We start from the raw sequence: 18,367 nt of genomic DNA, 5'->3' as shown, positions 1-18,367 counted from the left end.
GTGGGAGACTTTGATCAGAGCATTAAACTGCCCGATCTACTCTTTGTTTTTTTATTTGTGATTGTTTTTGGAGGCCGGCGGTATCATGTGGAAGCGCTTCAGGGTTGGAGAGTTAACACCTTGGTGAGTTGCTCTACACTCTCGCCTGCTGTTGAACAAAGGCAGCTTTGTGGAGACTCTCCCCCAACATGTTTTCTTAACATGTTCCAAGCAGTTTGAAGCAGGCAACTAAAGTAAACAAGATGTTGCCATGATAAAAACACTTGTAACAACACTGCAGAGTGCACTTAGAGCCTGTTTAAGGCAGAGCTGCACCGGGCGCGCTGAATTTAATTCCCCTCTCTTCTATAAACAAAGGGTGAGGCAATGTCAGAACACAATAAACAGTGACGGATTTACGAGGACACTCCCAAAGCTGAATTGTGTGTCTGTGTGTGTAATACGTGGTTTAAGAACTACGTGTTCGAAGGAGGATGTTTATGAAATACAAAATAAAAATACACAACTGCCTCGAGTTGTTTTTCCCCCCATCTTGCACAGAAACTGCAACAATCCGCCGCGCTGCGCTCAAAGTGGATTTAAGGATTCTAAATGTTGACTAAGACGGTCAAAACTTTCAGCTGCCACACCCCCCCCCCCCCCCCCCGCCCCACCCCTCCCCTCCCTTTCCTTTCTCTCTGCCTGCTAGGAATCTGTGCGTTCGCTGAGTGCTTGTTTTAGGATAATGGAATCGTGTCATATCTTGTTTAAAGTGCCACTAATCCTAGGTGACAGTGAGCCATTGATCTGCTGCCACAATGCAGATGTTTCCATCCTCGGCGTAACCATGGCTCTGTTGTTATGCGCCGCACACAGGGTTGATCGGTAAACCAGCGGTGTGACTCAACCGGGGGAAAACAAGGGGCGAAACAAAGGCCTGTGTCACGCCGGAAAGATGCTACGGAGCAGGTGGAGCCGACTAAAGCTGGAGCTGTTTAAGTGCAGCCGCGCACGTGGTTCATTGTGAGGTGTGGGCCTTTCAATGACATAGACAGCACTGTGAACCAAAACACAAGTCAAAGAGGCATGAGAAAGGAGAGGGAAAAACAAATAAACCGCTGAGAAAAGGACAGAAAGAGCTGAGCAAGGCAAAGACACACACACACACACACACACACACACACACACACACACAATCCCCTGTCCAGTGACAAGGGCAAACATGCAGTGTGGGCTGCCACAGATAAACATCCTACCGTTGTTTGTTTGGGAAAAACGGCCCCCGTCACCATGGGGACTGCACTTATCACAGGAATTAGAGGCGCATGGCGTTCTCGGAAAGAGACCTCGCCACAGTACCCGTGTCAACCCCGGCACCCGCACCCAGCAATAACAACCGGTCTGCACCTGTAGTGCCTCCGCAGTCGCCGGCGGTCACGAAACGTGCAATCGACCCAACGCGAGGACAAACGTAGGAAAATAAAAAACCCCACCTCCCGACCGAGACTTTTACTCACTTGAGGAATGAATAGAAATCGTCGAACACCGCCTCGCATCCGGGCCACTTGCAAACGCCGTGACCGTAGAGAGGGTGACTGTGGGGGGAATGGTCTTCTAGCGAGGATCTAGAAGAGAGAGAGAGAGAGAGAGAGAGAGAGAGAGAGAGAGAGAGACAGCTGTTAATACAACTTTTTTAAGTTGACAGAAGTCAAAGGTCACAGAGGATTGGTTCTCCTGTTAAGCTGACTCCTGGTTTGCAGCTCCAGGTGTGCTCGTGTGCATGAAGGCCGTTGACTTGATCCGTGTAGAATCCGTGTACCTGAGGGATCTCTGCTTGCTCTCCTCTTAAAGAAGGGGACTCATGTTGCGAATGCGCGACCAAATCAATATGTTATTATTCATCGTCACTGAGCCATGTTGCGGTTGACTTTGATCAGGACTGCTAGGGGGCTTCTCCCGCGCTGCCTGCTGCATCGTGTCCCAGAACACGCCTGGAGGAGAGTGACCCCCCCCCCCTCCAAAAAAAAGAAAGAAAGCATCAGGTACTTTCGCACTGCGTGCAAACTGTAAACATCTCCCGCCTGGCATCGATTCACCTGCTGATCGATCCGCATCACCGGGTGGGCTGACAAGCGTCCATGCCGAGCGTACGGCTTCGTACCGTCAAGTCTAAAAAGCGGGAACGTCCCCCCCCCTGAAAAAACGAACTTTACAACATCCTCCATATGGCCACAATCGGCGCTGAGCGAAAGCGGCCCGAGCGGAGGCAGTGTCTGCGAGACAGCGAGCCATATGGACACAGGCACTTCACAAGACACACACCTTTCAGCTACAAGAGCCTGGGGGACTGGCCTACATCGCTGCCACCTGTGCTGCTGCTGCCGCCGCCGCCGCCGCTCCTCCAGTCTGAGCCCCGCTCCCCGAGACGACGGGCCGGCTAGAGAGATTCATTACACCACAAACACTCGCGCTGCCATGTGGGAATAACTGCAACCACGGAAATCTCATTCATATACATATATTCAATACAGAGATAACGTCTAATGCCGGGACTTCAGGGGACGTCTTTAAGGACAGAGCGGGGGGGGAATTGCTTCGTCTGCTACGATTTCAAACATTTGATGTAAAAATGAATTCGTGAAAAAAAAAAAACGAAGAAAGCATGTGAGGTGTGCCAGGTTTGCAGGATTTAAAGAAGCTGATGCTCAGATTGAAATCTCATTTGTATCAGTGTTAGTGGAGACGTACCTCGAGTAGGACGTTTTAAAGGCCGTCACAGGTTTCCTTGTGTTGTAATTACTTGCTGAAGAGTTCACATTGTTCATAACATGTGATAATTGCATTGCAATTACGAAGCAGTCAAGCATTCATGAATGTGGTTAGCAGCTTGTTTTATTCCTCCCTCCCTCTTTCAAAAGTCTGATTTCTTTAAAAAAAAATTCAATTATGAATTATGCATTCGCATTAAGACCTCTGTTTTGATACAGCTAATGAATAGATGGCGGAAGACCCATTATAATGAGCTTTTAACAAGGAAATGTGTGGACTGGTGAAGGTAACGCTGGTTTGTAATTTAAGGAGAACCTTTTTTTTTTTTTATTCTTCGCGACTCGGCTTGTTGGTTAATTCTGTATTAATAAGAAATTGAAATGTGGAGTGCGCTGGGAATCAGTGAGCACAAAGCGCTGCGAGGGGCTGGCGGCAGAAGAGCCCTTTTAAATGCTGGATGGCTAAACAGTAGTAAATGACAGAATTTACACCAAATGAGCTACATTAGTGTAATGGGAGAAGAGTGTAGGATTCATGGGGTGTTCTCCCGTTTGAGATCATGTTGGAGGGGAGAAAAAAAATATATATATGGAAAGGAAACAGCTCTGCAGTTCCCTGCGTTGCGTTAAATTTGACTTGCACCCACGACAGGTCTGTCAGGATGTTATCATTGTCAGGCAGGCCCGGAGGGGAGAACACTCTAATGATCTCGTAACGGCGACGAAGGGAAGAAAAAAGAAAACCACGTGCCATCAGCTTCCTTTAGAGGAGCAGGAACATTAAACAGACAGACCCGGACGGAAAGGTGTTGCGCTGTGTTAATGTGCAGCCACGACTCCCGACAGCTGCTCGCCACTTGTTTTCTAGTTCACTTCTTTTGATGAGATGCTTTGGGCCATAAACAAGTCACGATCTATGGCATCGCGTGCTGATGGACTCAATCTATCAGCGAAAAAAAAAGGAAAAAGGGAAGATTGATGTCCAGCATGCTGGATCAGAGTCTGGCCACAATGTGTGAGAAGCCAGTCACAACTGGTAGTACACATGTTAGCCTCTTCCCTTGTGTCCTCCCCCTCAATCCGACATCCACTCTCTACCCTTCCCTTCCCTCCCCTCTTCTCCGTGCCACTGCATGGTTTACCCTAAATGATTTAATTATCAGGTTCTTTTTTCTCTTTCTGGTGTAAGACAAATGAAAGGCGAGAGAGATGGGAGTGCTGTGCCAAATCTGATTATTTATCTCCTTAACAGATTGCTGTGTTACAGTCCCCGAGCTGTGGTTACTGATGGTTGTTGGGAAGCAAAGTGGGCCAAGCGCTTTGTGAGGATGCTGCCCCCCCCCTTTACAAAGCTGATGCAGCACTGTATTGGGAATTTGTGTCAGATACAGATCAGCCACATTTCATTTAAAGAATCAAATCATTGAATAAAGATGACCTGGCTCACTGGGGGAAATATCTCGTTCTGTGCATCGCAGATGCCGGGTCTGGGAAGCAACGCGGGGCCGGGGACAGATCGAGTGACTCAGACCCCGGTCGTATCGGGGATGTTGTTCAGACAAACAACGAATCCCAGCCCGCCTTTGCCGGAGTGCTCTGCGAGAAACAAGTCAAAGCAGATGCGCGAGCCCCGTCTTCGGCGTGTGTCAAGCCGGGAGTGATTGAATTTCTCCTCCTTCCTTAAGACGGAAGTGCAAAGCCGGTGAGTGATTCCTGTGGATGCACTTAAGGTTTTAGTTGCAGGCGTCGTTGTGCCTGGGCAGATTTTATATGACACATGAAACTAACTACACGGTACTTAGGGCCTGCTGTAAACCAATCTGAAGCCAGTCGGGAAAACAGGCCCATCAGCAGAGAGGGCTTGTTTCTGTTGCATGACAAAAGGACTCGCCAAACCGCATCAATTAAAAGTTCATTAAAGTTCAGCGCTGGGAGGAGGAGGGGATGCTCTCTATTTACGCCCCGGCCGGCCCAGCCCATTATCTTCAACCTGATTATTCAAATCCCTGGATTATAACGCAGACGTTTTCTCGGAGCCTCGCTTGGAATAACCACACTGAATAATATTTCATTTCTCTTCCCATGGCGTCTGATTAGAATTGAGTCCGCATCATCAAAAGGAGAGGAGAGGGAGCGACGCTCTTGATGAGTTGTGTGATTTGGAGTGTTTCGAAAAAAAAGAACGCAAGAGGGGATTATTGGCCGAGTGGATCTGAATTAGCGTCATCCGGCAGTCAACAAGTAATGTTTTCACTTCGTATCAGGCGTCCGTTCTTTCTCGATTTGCACGCGGGAAAGTGCGGCGCAGGTAATCCGCCGCTCCCTCGAGCAGATGGGCAGGATGAGAATCACCTGCTCGGTTTTCTGACAGATCTGAGATACTGCGGGGAATATTCAGACTGAGACTGCCTTCTTCACTTAAGCTCGTGTTAAACTGCTGTTGACATCTTCTTTAATCTCCGACAGTCGGCGCGAGGCGGAGGGGCTGCCAGCTCTCGCGTTGCGTCTCCTCCGATGTTTCGTGCAGCCCTCAGCCGAGGCCGCTTCTTGCCTTTTTTTTTACCCTGCCACCGACGCTCACCTCGTCTGCTCGCCCGCGACAACGTGTGATGGAGCGAGCGAGTCAATATCCTCCCCTGCGATTTGTCTTTAACTTCACACACACACACAAAAACCAGACATTCAGCCAGACTCTGGATGAAGGACTGGAAGCTTGTGGATACTGTCAACTGTGGGAGCATTTTCTGATATTAGATTTTTCTCCAGTGTCTGTGCTGGAAGATAACTTTGAAACAGTAACGAGGACGAGTCCGCACAGGTAACACAAAAACCATACCAATGCCTGAAAATTAATATCTCTCCATCACCGGATCACAGCATTTCCCCTCCAAGTGCCTCAGATCCTCTCTACAAACCCCCCCACCATGTCTCCCCCCCCCCCCCCCCCTCTTCACCTCCAAAGGCCTGCTGGTTTACTGTGCCGAACATGTTTTTTTATCCGCATTGCTTTCATAATGACGCGGAGGTTTTTGATTACTGGAACACAAGTCAGATGTTGCGCAGTGAGCTCACGTGCCTGGAGGCTCCTCACGAGCGGCTCAAAGATCAGGCTTCGGTTTAAGAAAACAAGCAAACGTGTAAGATGTCAAATTAATGCCTTCCTTAGAAGACGCAGATGGAATTTCTTTTGATGGGTGACTCATCGTGGTTTTTAAAAATGCAATACGCCCAGGGTTCATTGTCAATGGCGGATAATAGCTTGTTGTCATTGTAAAGCTTTTGTTATTCCTGATGCGACAGGTGATCATACATGTCAACAAGTTCCCATGGAACTGGTTTTCCTTTCCGAGAACGCTGAGCTGAATGTTCTCAAGGCAGTGCACTGGCCAATGTGCAACTGAAACAATAGCAGGAGGGGTGGGGGGGGCAATGCCCTAACCCCCCCCCCCCCCCCTCTATTAACTGTATGGGGATCCCATTCCTTCCAGGTGTTCCTGTGCAATCCCCAGCTGTGTCCAGGCACACAGAACAGTGACCGCAATGTCCTTAATGAAAATAATACTTACACACTATAAATTAAGAGTATTCTCTAGGCAGACTCTACGGGGACATGAGGCCCTATGAGAAATGGCTATTTTAAATGGGAATGTATATAAAGGCCTTCTGTTTGCTTCACACCAAAGATGACAGCGAAGGCTGTTTAATTACCGGCTGAAGGTTGCAAATAAGGAACGGGGCTTTTCAAAAGGCTCTCGCTGTATAAAAATACGATCGCAAGAAGCTTGCGTGTCTTCACCGGCCCACGCTCCTCATTGTGAGAGCAACATGAAAAGACCTCGGGACTCACCCGTCTCTCTTGTGGCTCATGTACTGCCCGTTGGTGGAGGCGTGCTGGTTGAGGAGTGGGTTCTTTGGCGGTGCCGGGGAGGACAGGTCAAGGCCCCGGTGGCCGTTGTGGATGCTGCTGTTGTTGTTGTGGTGGTGGTGGTGGTGGTGCTCCTCCTTCACGTGGGCAGTCGTCACCTCCTTCCACAGCTGCTGCAGCTCGGCTGGAATCATGCCTGAGACAAACAAATTGGATAATGAAATCAATTAACAGCTAATCCAACTCTCTTCTTCATCGCTGAATTAAATCAAAGCGTCTGTAAACAAAGCGCAGTATCAATTAGAAAATATTCCACTACAGGGTAATGCACTGAGAGCTCTTGCCTCCCCCCCTCTCTCCCTCCCTCTCTCTCCCTCGCCACCTCCTCCCATTTCTTTCCCTGCGTGTTTGTAGACACAAATCCCTGGCATTCACGCAGATTTCATGCCCAGAGTAAATAATTAACATCCAGACAAGGCATGAAATCTGAATAATCACCATCATTTTCTCACAACAGAGCGGTGCAGAACATACACGACAAAAAAAAAAAAAAAAAAGTTTACAACAGCGACACTAGAAAACATCCCACCCCTGCCTCCTTGAGAAACAGGACCCTGGGGTAATATTCTCAAAAGCGCATTAATGTGCAAAATACTTTCTGCACCGCCTCCAATTGACACAGAAGACTTAAACCTCATTTAACAAGTCAAGCACACTGCAGCTCACACAGCCCCCTTTGAAAATCCCCTTGAAGACAGACGACATTTTCCTGTGTGCTGGAAACACATCGTGGTTTTTTTCTTCTTCTTCTCCCTCCTCCTCCTCCTCCTCCTCTCTGCCTGTGAGTGACAGCGATCCCGACACCCAGGGCCAGAGTCGGGATGAAGAAGGATAATGCCGTGTTTGTGCTCCCCACTTTCCGTGTCTGAGAGGAGCGAGCCTTTGTTGGTCACACAATACATGCGTGACCAACTGTACGCTGTGTCTGTTACTGTGCCGGAGAAGTCTGCTTTCATTTTGACACAAATGAGGATGAACATGTAAAAAAAAAAACAAAAAAAAAAAATGAGATTAAGCCTCATGGGCGCAGAATCTGTGGCTATTTGTGTTTTCAGTCACAACTCGCAGCGTCTGGATAGCCCCTGATTTTAATAGCGTACTGAAAGATCTAATGGGGGAATGTGTGTGGATTTGTATTGGGTATTGTAAACCGGCGCTTAAAATAAGCCTCATGTTTGAAGCGTGGTGAAAGAAGCCCTCGGATATGTGGTGAATTTAACCACGGAGCAAATGGGCAAGGCCGCTCGTTTAACATTACAATTAATTAAATCCATTCTCAAAATGAGCACTGGCAAATGAAAGATGATTTGCACATGCTTATCTTCTTGGGTTTATATTCTCCGGACCCCCTCCCCCCCCCCCGTCCCTCATCACCAGCTCTATAGATACCCAGAAGTGCTCCTTTCAGCACCAGATTGTCGCACATTGTGTGCAAAACGCTAAGTCTTAATTTATTCCTGTTGTGGAAAATAACTGCGAGGTGAAGATCTCAATACCATCAGCGAAAAAAAAACTATTTTAATTTGATAAGCTACTAAAGATTTTATTTATGCTGGTAATGGAGAACATTGGCCTAATGAGGCGGAGGACTCCGGAGAGAAGCAGGGGCTAAGAACTGTGAAATGAGTCCGATAGGATTGCTGTAAATTCACACTGGATCGTTTGCATATCAAAGAGCAGGAAATGATTACAGGACAAATCAATAACCTCTCCACGTTCCAAGGAGCGTCTTTCCTCACTCGAATGTCTCCAACGCGCCCGCTCAGCTCTGCCCGTTCTCTCCCTTTATTCTGCTCAGCGCCTTGATGTGCCCTAATCGAAGTGCACGTCCGTGACAGGCTAAACATGCCTGCGCTGTAGCATGCTAATCCGCTGCGTGCTCATTTCCAGTTGCATTTTCAAAGGATCCATTGTTGTCTTGATGCTACGAGGACACTTCGGAGCAAAAGTTTTTTTTTTTTCTCGTCCTGTTTTCTCTGTGATGGCTGCTTTCGGAAGCGGAAGGTCACTGGTGATGCGAGTGTCCTGCGCTCCGACAGCGGGGGAATAATCATTTGCCCCCCCCCCCCCACCCACCCACCCCTTCCTCCAACCTCCCCCTTCGCCCTCCCCTCCACTTGGTGCCCGGTGACAGTGGGCGATGTATTTTTAGCCGATGTGCTTGACAGGGCGGCCCACACTGGCTCAATTACCCAGCGGTCCTGGTGACCCCGGCACCACTGTTTACTCGGATGAAACCGCAGCGGATAGACCGGTCTGATGAGAGAGGTAACGGAGTGGGACCGAGCTGTCTCTTTCTGGACCGGGTCCCTGGTTTTTATTGCTCTCCCCCTCTCGGTGCTCCTATCTACCCCTAACTCCTCAAAGCCAACAACAGCTATGGCTCATGATTCCACATAAAATGACAATAAAATATCATTACACCAATGTCTCGGAGGGCATTATATTTTTTGTGTTTGGGCAAAACGCATTGAGTTGCTCTCCATCTGATTACTGTGGGACACACAATGACATTGATCTGGAAGTCCTCTTCCTGGGGTCCCCCGGCATGTCCATCCTTAAATGCCGGATTGGTTTATCTTTCCTCTTTCCATTTTTCAACACAACTATTCCGCTCATTTCGGCCCGGGAAATACGGACAAGCACTTTAAAAAATGTATGTTGTTGGGACACTTGATTGATCACCGGCCTCTCAACTCAATTTTACCTCTGCAGGGTGGCTCTGGCACACAGACAGGCCGAGCTCTTCAACCTTTTCCTGTCCTTGTCCCCCTGTACCAGGTGACCATGTTCGAGCAAGCGGAAAGTTGATTTAAGGTTCATAATGACATCAGTTGTAGGCCATCATCCCGCAAATAAAAAATGGCCCCCAGTGCTCCGGGCTCTTTAAACCGAGCTGTTACTTCTCGCACACAGTGCTGGTGCCGTGGGGAGAGGGGGGGGGGGGGGGGTCAGTGACATCGCTATTAGTTTATTGTTCCGTCGGGGTGGGACCTTTACTGCACCCCTGTTTATGTTGCCGTAATCACTGGCCTGCTGATATGCACCCCTTAGGCCTGAAATATGTCCTGTCCTAATGCTGCAGGAACTATTACCAGTAGCCGGCCGCTGGACGTATCAATCACTGACAGGTCAGCCGCGTTACCCGCCGCTGTCCCCGATGTGCCGCTGTTCTGTTCTGTGAGCACTTCATGGCTCGCCACGTTCTTTGCTTTCGTATTACCGACAAATTTGTCTTGTCACTGTCCCACTGGCCTCCCTCGGACAGCTTAAATGATGTTGTGCAGCAACACGAGCTCACCCTCTCGCGGAGCAACCGCCGAGTGTGAGCGTAAACATGCGAACACACACACACACACAAAGGCAACACCCGAGCAACGTGAGCAGCCACTGACTCACTTATCAGGTCAAGAGGACAGGCTTTTTGTGAGAAGGAGAGGGGGAGGGGTGGATCAAATTTATATTTATGAGAGTTATATCCTCCCCAAACACATTGTTGTAATTTATAACAGATACCGTCTGGCCGCTTCCAAGACTTTGAACATTAATGTCAGAAGAATTTACGACAACAGGAACAAATTATTGCTCCAGATAATGTGAGCAATTGTTTTTCTCTCCAAACCGCTATCTGCAAGTTGATACTTAATTCGCGCCATCAAATGTTTCAGAGGCTAATTCAAATGCATTCCTTCAGTCCGTCGATTCGGCAGGAAGTGAAAACGCTCTACAGTCATCTGTCTCAGCCAGCGATGTAGCGAAGCAGGAGGCCGACGCACAGCATGCGCTGCAAACTGCGCCTCAGTGTCGAAAACACAAAGAGCGCCGCGTGCACCCGTACTCTTACTTTACGGTGACCTCATATCCGACAACATTTTTGGGCTTTCATTGTCTCGGCACATCGGAAAAGAATACAGATGATTGCATGATGTGATCACTGGCATTTGAAAAAATTAATAAATCAAATTTAAATCATCAGCTTAAAAAAAAAAAGTCACGCCAACTTCTACTGCCCCCGAGTGGGAATCCATAATCACCGGGAACCCCGAACGGAGCAGATCAACTCATCGCTTCCGACGCAGTGCTAACTGCTACAGCTAGAGTGTTGCAGATTAGATCGGCGCACCAAAAGGCCCGGCCCGCTGGTGCATGAAAGAGTTTAGTGATGTGGAAAACAGAAAGGTCATCAATAACTTCAAACAGTCAAGCAGAAAATGTGTAGAATAGGGAGACAGACCGGGGGCCTGGAGCGCTCCGGCTAAGTGTTGGAACAGCTGTCGGAGGCACCGAGTTAACCATCGACGGACGGCGCTCGGCTGGTTGTGACAAACAGAAACAAAACACTGGTTGTACATTGTGAGCAGGAGGAGGAGGTGTGGGGGGGGATTCAGCGCCTCATCTTGATATTTATGCAAAAAACTGAAATGAATACATTGTTGAGGATGGAGTCCTAATCTTCTCACTCTGAAGTAAGTACGATGATGTCTCGTGATTCTTCCTCTGTTGTTTCAATGAGGTGTTGTGTGGTGACGCCCCGCAGGAGGCCTCAACGTGCACTCACAACTGACAAAAAAAAAGGTAAAAAAAAAAAAGGGGACATGGAGTCAACACGCCTAACCCTCTTTCGATGAGCTGAGATGCCTCGGGGGTATTTGATGATGACACACAATAAACAGGATGTTCCGGGACTGTTGTGAAATCCATCAAGAGCACAGTACCTCGCCGTATCGCCACGTAATGCTTCGCTCGAGGGGCGTGTGCGTGTTTGCCAGCCTTCTGACACAGAGCAATTCAGCCAAGTGCGCTCACAACACAGCGGCGCTCCACGCCTGTGCCCGTGGCAATCGTCTGCGGGTGGATGAGTGATTCCACAGCCAGTCCAAACAATAACAGCACTGTACAAACCGTGTTTGTGTTTGCCTATTACCTAAGCGCACCCACCGAACCCTCCCGTTCCCATCGCCCTTATCTTGTTATTTCAAAACTGTTTGTCTTTGCTGGGAATGAACAGTCAATGTCATGTTCCAAAACCCTCACGACGGCGTCTTTGTCACAAGGGGAACCACTCCTTGAGAAAATATGAAAGAGTAAATAAAGACATAAACTTCCTGGCCAAACAACAAGTATTGACTCCCTATCGAGTAACAAGGGCCGTTTCACAATGACAAGTTCACTGGCAGTTCACTGAACAATAGATGCAGTCTTCCCTTCAGGCTGAAGGAGACTGCCACCGGGATGCCAATCACAGGCTGCGGGGGCGGAGAGTTCAAGGACAAAGCACGGACACTCTGAACACGGGGACATTTTCCACCTCCAATAAACAAGGTGTAGCAAGCCGCGATCAAACAGCAGTGAACAGTGAACCCGGACAGGAGGCTTAAGACGCCGCTCAGCGAGCGAGTTGTTGAGTGACTTACAGTAGGTGTGTCCTGAAACACTGTGCGGTTACACACTTAAAAATAGGTGCTTTGTTCACTTTGGCTAAACAAACATGCCCAGGTATTGTGGTCGAGCGAGATAAATGTGCACCTACACGTGTCGGTAAAACGGCTACAATGCTACACCGATAGCTCTGCATGACGGTGTTAGCTCCTCCACTACGACTGAATGCTTTCTCTGGTTAGATGTCTTCTATATGTGTAAGGAGAATCGTTTCGTGTCATTAAAAACACGGTCATGTGCTGTGTTCAGGGAACAAATCCCATAATAGCAGGAGGAGGAAATCAACTGACCATGATGGATCATCCAATATATCAATAAACTGATGTATTAACATGAGCCCAACACATCTGCTTGTGTCTTTTACCTCTTCCGGGTACACATTTATAGCACACATTAAGCGTTGGGACATGATGGGACTGATGGACAGGCGATTTGACCGGAGCCAGCAGCTCAGCACAGTGCTGCGTGACACCAGGTACTGACCCTGAGTGAGGGAGTGCAGCGGCAGGCCGGTCTGTCCGGGCTGGATGGTGAGCAGCCCTTGCCTCTGAAGGTTGAGCAGATGCTGCTGCTGGACCTGCTGGACCTGCAGGAGCTGCTGCTGGAAGGCCAACTGCTGCGCCGACACCTGCTGCTGGAGACACACACGCAAACGAGATAAGAGTGGCACACCATCAGCAAACACACACGAATACAAATATATAAATATAGAAGCATAACAAGCCGGTGCTAACACGTGAAGCTGAATTTCAGATGTGTGCAACACTGGATTCATGTACGCCGTCGAAGAAAAACATTTTTCAGCTGAAGGCGACAGAGTTCATAGGTTGTGGAATGGAACGCTTCAGAACAACACGTTCATTCATTAAAAAAAAAACAGAGTTAATGGATTTTGCGTGCGCTAACACACGATAGGCCGGCGTCATTTTCATAAATTTGTCCCTTTAGTGTGGGTTTTGTCCGGGCCCCACTTACGACAGGTGGGGTATACACATCTCTCTTTCTCTCTCTTAATTAACGAGGAGTCGGGAGGCAAGTGACAAACAATGAAACAACATCGTTAATCATTCATAATAAGAGCCACAGGAATTTAATTACAGCCATTCATAATTCAGCAAACAACGTGTGACTAAATCAGAGTGCTTAATAACCACCCTAGCAACTCTCACAACTCTCCCAGGCATGGCGCTGAGCTCAGGGATACCCCCCCCCCCCTCACACACACACACACACACACACACACACACACACACACACACACACACAACCAGCCGGCGCTGTTCAGCCACGCGCTGTGGACCGACTGGGAGATCGCTGTGTTGTTGATCTAACTCTGCTGAGGCTGTTTCATCACGGGAACTCTTTAATGAAAAGCTGCTGTGCCTTCATACCTTTGTTTGGCTCCGGTGCGTGAAAAGTGTGAACTTTGATGGGATGAAAAAAAAGAAAAAGAAATCGTATGAGATAAGGATGCCGGAGACTCAACAGGATGCTGCCGGCCTGTTTGTGAGTATACAAGGCCAGTTGTCAAGCGGGCGGGTGGGGGTGTGGGGGGGGGGGGGGGGGGGGGGGCACTAAAAGCAGTGCCGGTGCTGCCAAGCTGTGCGCCGCGCCCTGTTACCACACACAGGATACACCACTTCGTTTACTTCTCACAATCGAGTGCATACGAGAAAAAGGTCTCGGTGCAACGCGGCTGTTAGGTCACTCGCTGGCGGCTCGGAAAAACCACTAAAACGCAGCCCCCCCCCCCCCTATTCCCCCTTCAGCTTGTCAAAAGGGTCTAGCAGGCCTTGCTCTCCATCCTCCTACCCCCCCCCCAAGCCCCCTGCTCCTGCACCGGCCTCGCTAAAGATGAAGCTCTGGGCTGCGCTCGTCTATTACGGCGAGCGGGGTCGTCTCATTGGATCAATCAGCGGGAGGAAGGCGCTTTGACAGTGGCAGCGGAGGGTCATAATTGAGGAGTAACCACGTTGATTCACGGGCTCATCTGAGCCACAAATGAGAGACAAGAGGAAAGTGAGGCAGGGGTCTCGGTGGAATCCGGCCTGTGATCTGCTCTGATCTTTCCTGTTCGTGAAAAGGTGTTTGGTTCGTTTTTTTTTTCCTCCCTTCCATCAAGTGAGAGAAAAGTTTCTCATGTCTTCAGTGGCGTTCTGTTCTCCAGCGCCTCCCTGACAGCCCGAGACAAAGATAACAGCGGTACGGGGGCGGCAGTTCACAAGGAACAATGTCTTTCATCAAAAACGCTAAATAAATAGAGGGTGGCTTTTCAACAAAACAAAAAAGAAGAAAAAAGAAAAAGGGGAAGAAAGAAAAATCAAGTGTTGCAAATGAAATGAACTCTCTCCTCTTCACATGTTTCTTCTTCTTCCATCAGCTGACAGGAGCTCCTGTGCGCTCTCAGCATGCAGACACATTAACCCCCCCCCAGACCCAATAGACCAAATAAGAGGTTAACAAGAAGTGGCACGAGGGAGAGAAAAATACAGTCCCTGACAAATGACAAAGAGTGACACTGGCAGGCCTTTATTGTCAAGCTTCAAATATAAAAGTTAAAGATCTTTGAAAAACTAAATTCTGATGTCTTTAAAATAAAAGAGGCACAAAGCAACAACAGGGGGTTATTGTCTGGCAGCCACAGGGGAGTCGCTGCATAATTCGTACGCTGTCTTTTGATGGCTGCTCGAAATGCGACTGGGGAAAAAAAAGAAAGAAAGAAAAAAGAAGAGCGATGGGGAGAGAAAGAAAACATCGGCGGAGGGGGAGAGCCTCTCGAGGCTGCATCCATTTCCTGTGATCATACATAATATGCTTCAAAAGTTGGCTTTTCTTTTATTCTCATGCTCCATTCAACTGATCAATTGCACCTCCTTGCCCCCCCCCCCCCCTCTTTTCTGCCCTGTTCCTCTCGTGTTTACATCAGATGCGACTCGGCGACAGGCCCTATCTGAGGCCGAGGAGCTCTGCTGTCATGTTGATTTATGGGAGCATCACGCCGCAACATGTCCAAACTGAAGCCCGCAGTTCATTAATTAGGGAGCTGCGACTTTGAAGTCGGGAGCTGCCGACAGGAGCGCGGACGTGTGAGCGAGCGCGAGCTGTGCTTGCGCCTCTGCCTCTTAACGCCGGGGCGTCATTTTCTGTGCTCCCTCCGCTCTCCGGACGCCGAACTCAACGGGGACGAGAGCCGGAAAAAAAATATATGTAAAAAATTGTCCCAGATCGTCTTTGAACTCCTTCTGACCGCACAATAATAATTTGCTTTGTCCACAGTGATGCCTGGATCCTCCGGTCATCAACACGCATTAAGCTGCTGCCAATGAGCAAGCCCTGCTGTACTGGAGGGAGCGAAAGATAGAGAGAGAGAGAGAGAGAGAGAGAGAGGGAGAGGGAGAGGGAGGGAGGAAAGAAACACAGGCAACAAAGCTGGGAGCGCTCTCTGCACTGATATCTCACAATTACATGCCTTCTCTCCCTCCGCCATTTCCATGTTAATTACCGAGAGAAGCCTCTCAGATTGATACGCTCCCTGTTCCTGCCTTTCATTACGTCCTACACGAGCCCCACAGGAGCGGCCATCTCTTTGTTGCACGGGACACTTGTTCACTTGGAACAAACAACAACAACAACAACATCTGGAACAATGGGCCGAGGCTCAGGCTCCATACAATACCGTGGAGAGGGAGAAAAAGAGAGGCTGTGTTCTTAGTACTGTATCAGTCAGTTGTTACCATTCATCCAGCAGGTCTGACATGCTAATCAGAAGCATGAGTGCACTTGATCCCCCCCCCCTCCTCTCTCTTCTCTACTTTAACCACAGTCTGGAAGCAGATGGGGTCGAGGGAGGAGCACACATGCCTTCCATGCTCTGTCTGGCCGACGGGGTTTGGTAATGGCAAGAATTGGAGTGATGTCAGCCTACCTCTTTACTCTGCTTGCTGACTGCATGCTGCTGCTGCTGCTGCTGCTGCTGCGGCTGCTGTAAAAGCTGGAGGTGGAGCTGTTCCTGCTGCTTTTTGTAGAACTCTTGGAGTTGCTGCTGCAGAAGAGACGCGAAGGGCGACACGTGAGTGAAAGTCTGTCGGTCGTTTAAAAAAAAAAAAAAAGAAGCTTTTTCAATACTATGAGGAATGTTGAGGCAGAAGAAAAGCAGCTCAATAACGCCCGTCTGTGCATAAGGAGATCAGCAGATCTGTGCCGTGAGAGTCAGGTGCACATTACCTGCTGTAACATGAGGGCCTGCTGCTGCTGGAGGAGAACCTGGAGCTGCTGAGGGCTCAGGACTTGCTGCTGGAGGATTTGCTGCATCTGCTGTGGAGTTATCACTTGAGGTGTCATCATAGCCACTGAAACTGGAACCTGCGCGCACACACAAAGGCGAGGAGAGGGATGTCAAAACACCGAGAGTCCGATAATACAGTGCAGAATTCATGCAGGAGACAAAAAACAAACCAATAAACTCAAATGTGGCGGAAAAGAGTGAAGGCTGATGACTAACTAGTGCTCGCCAAAAGACTAAAAATAGATACACCATATAATATGAATATAAAATGGCGTCTTGCTTTTGACTGGATTTATCTCAAGTGTCATCTTGACGTGTCACAAGCTGCACACACCCTCCAGCAAACACACACACACACACACATTCCAACCCCTCTAACCGGTGTGACACCACACCAGACTGAGGCGGGCCAAAGGACACGAGACAGCCAGGCGTGGATCACGCCTGTGGAGCAAAGCATCCACCCCAACCTTCAACCTCCATCCTCCATCCTCCCACTCACACAACATCTCAACACCTGATCTGACGTGAACCACGGCACACACACCTGAGGAGGCGAAAGAATGCCTCAGAAAATAAACGGCAAAGACGCAGCGTGCTGCTCGCGCCGGCATGCAGCGGGACACGTCGCGTGAGAACATCTCATCGGGGACGCTGTCAACGGCGACCTGTCGTCGTGAAGACGCGGCGTGCCTGGAGGAGGCGGAGCCACGGCGGAGGACACGCAGGGCCCCCCTAACTAACTCCCAGCAGAAAGGTGTGAGTGCGTGACTCCTCACAAACAAGAGATGTGTTGTGACACTGAAAGAGCCCCCCCCACAGTTGTCCGGGTGCCTTAATTGCTCCGGCGGCGTCGGGGAGTCGGCGGTGTGTCTGGGTGCTGCCACTCACCGCCGTGATGCCATTAAAAGCTCCTTCCCTCGTCATTCGGATGACATGGAAGGTGCGCTCGGTAGTGCGGCGGCGATGCGCACACATTAGTAATGTATGTGCATAAGTGTGCGTTAAAATGTGCTTGTGTATCTCTCAGGCTGATGTCAGCAGCTGATAGAGAGCGCAGAGAGTCCGTCAGTGACAGTCCGTCTCCACCAAGGTTACCCAAATTGTGTGGCCGCCTCATGGCTAATGACGCCCCCTTTGAATTTATCATGCATTTTCTGAACGGGAGTTCGCTGTTTTGAAAAAAGACCTCGTCCGGTAACGAAGGGGCCCTTCTTCTTGACGCGTGCGTATCACCTTCAAAACACAAACAACGCGGCGCCACAATGTACAGCTTTGTACGGCAAAACAGAATGCGGAGGAGAGGGCAGCGGTGTCAAACGGGACGGACCGGCTTCGATGCTCTCGGTCAACGTCACAGAGCGGCGCCGCGCTGGTGCCGCCTCCTCGAGACCCGCGCACTCGCCACATCTCTCATCTGCGGCAGCGGGGAAAATGCAATATTAATCCCCCCCCCCCCGTATTATGTCTTAATATGCAGTTCATCTTGACTTTTGCACATGACTTGTCCTGTCATTTGCATAGCACCGGCCTCCCGTTTCCTTAATTTCACAGTCATTATCCACTGGAGTCCTTTTCTCTTTTTCGCCTCTTTTTTTTTTTTTCCGGGCGTCGCTAATTTTGATGAACTATTTTGAAGGTCAACCGGTCGGCCCCGTCTTGCTGACGTGCAAGCGCCAAACATGATGTGATATATAGACCCCGCCTAAACATGACATTTACCCCCCCTCCCCCGCGTGCACACAGAGGATAAATAATAATGCCCCCCCCACACACACACCCTTTTTTTTTTTAAGCTTTGCTTTAACTGCGTGCATTAAAAATCGACTCCATACTTGTCATGCTCTATTTTTTACTACCGTGTTAAAGCTGTAAATTTAGCCTTATTTTCAAAAGTATAATCATTTTGTCATGCCACATTATATAGTGCGAGATGTGAGAGAGGAAAAAAAACGGAGACCTAACTCCACG

General features: G+C 49.2%; 1 protein-coding gene across 7 annotated transcripts in view; it reads right to left on the bottom strand.

Annotated features, from left to right (window-relative positions):
* foxp1b (forkhead box P1b) overlaps nt 1-18,367 on the bottom strand; it is a 95,670-nt gene that overhangs the window by 19,421 nt on the left and 57,882 nt on the right. For 2 of the 7 annotated variants that reach the window (XM_079266169.1, XM_079266168.1), the window contains 5 exons: nt 16,336-16,473; nt 16,037-16,192; nt 12,595-12,745; nt 6,595-6,808; nt 1,497-1,604 (listed from right to left, as the gene is read on the bottom strand). In XM_079266169.1, the coding sequence (XP_079122295.1) occupies nt 1,497-1,604; nt 6,595-6,808; nt 12,595-12,745; nt 16,037-16,192; nt 16,336-16,473 (767 nt within the window). The remainder of the gene's footprint in view (nt 1-1,496; nt 1,605-6,594; nt 6,809-12,594; nt 12,746-16,036; nt 16,193-16,335; nt 16,474-18,367) is intronic. The other 5 variants (XM_079266170.1, XM_079266164.1, XM_079266165.1 and 2 more) reach the window with 5 other exon arrangements.

Source organism: Melanostigma gelatinosum, assembly GCF_949748355.1.
Source record: "Melanostigma gelatinosum genome assembly, chromosome: 3".
In the NCBI taxonomy this organism is placed as follows: domain Eukaryota; kingdom Metazoa; phylum Chordata; class Actinopteri; order Perciformes; family Zoarcidae; genus Melanostigma; species Melanostigma gelatinosum.
The sequence above is the reverse complement of the archived record's forward strand: the minus strand, read 5'-3'. Positions and strand labels throughout refer to the sequence as shown.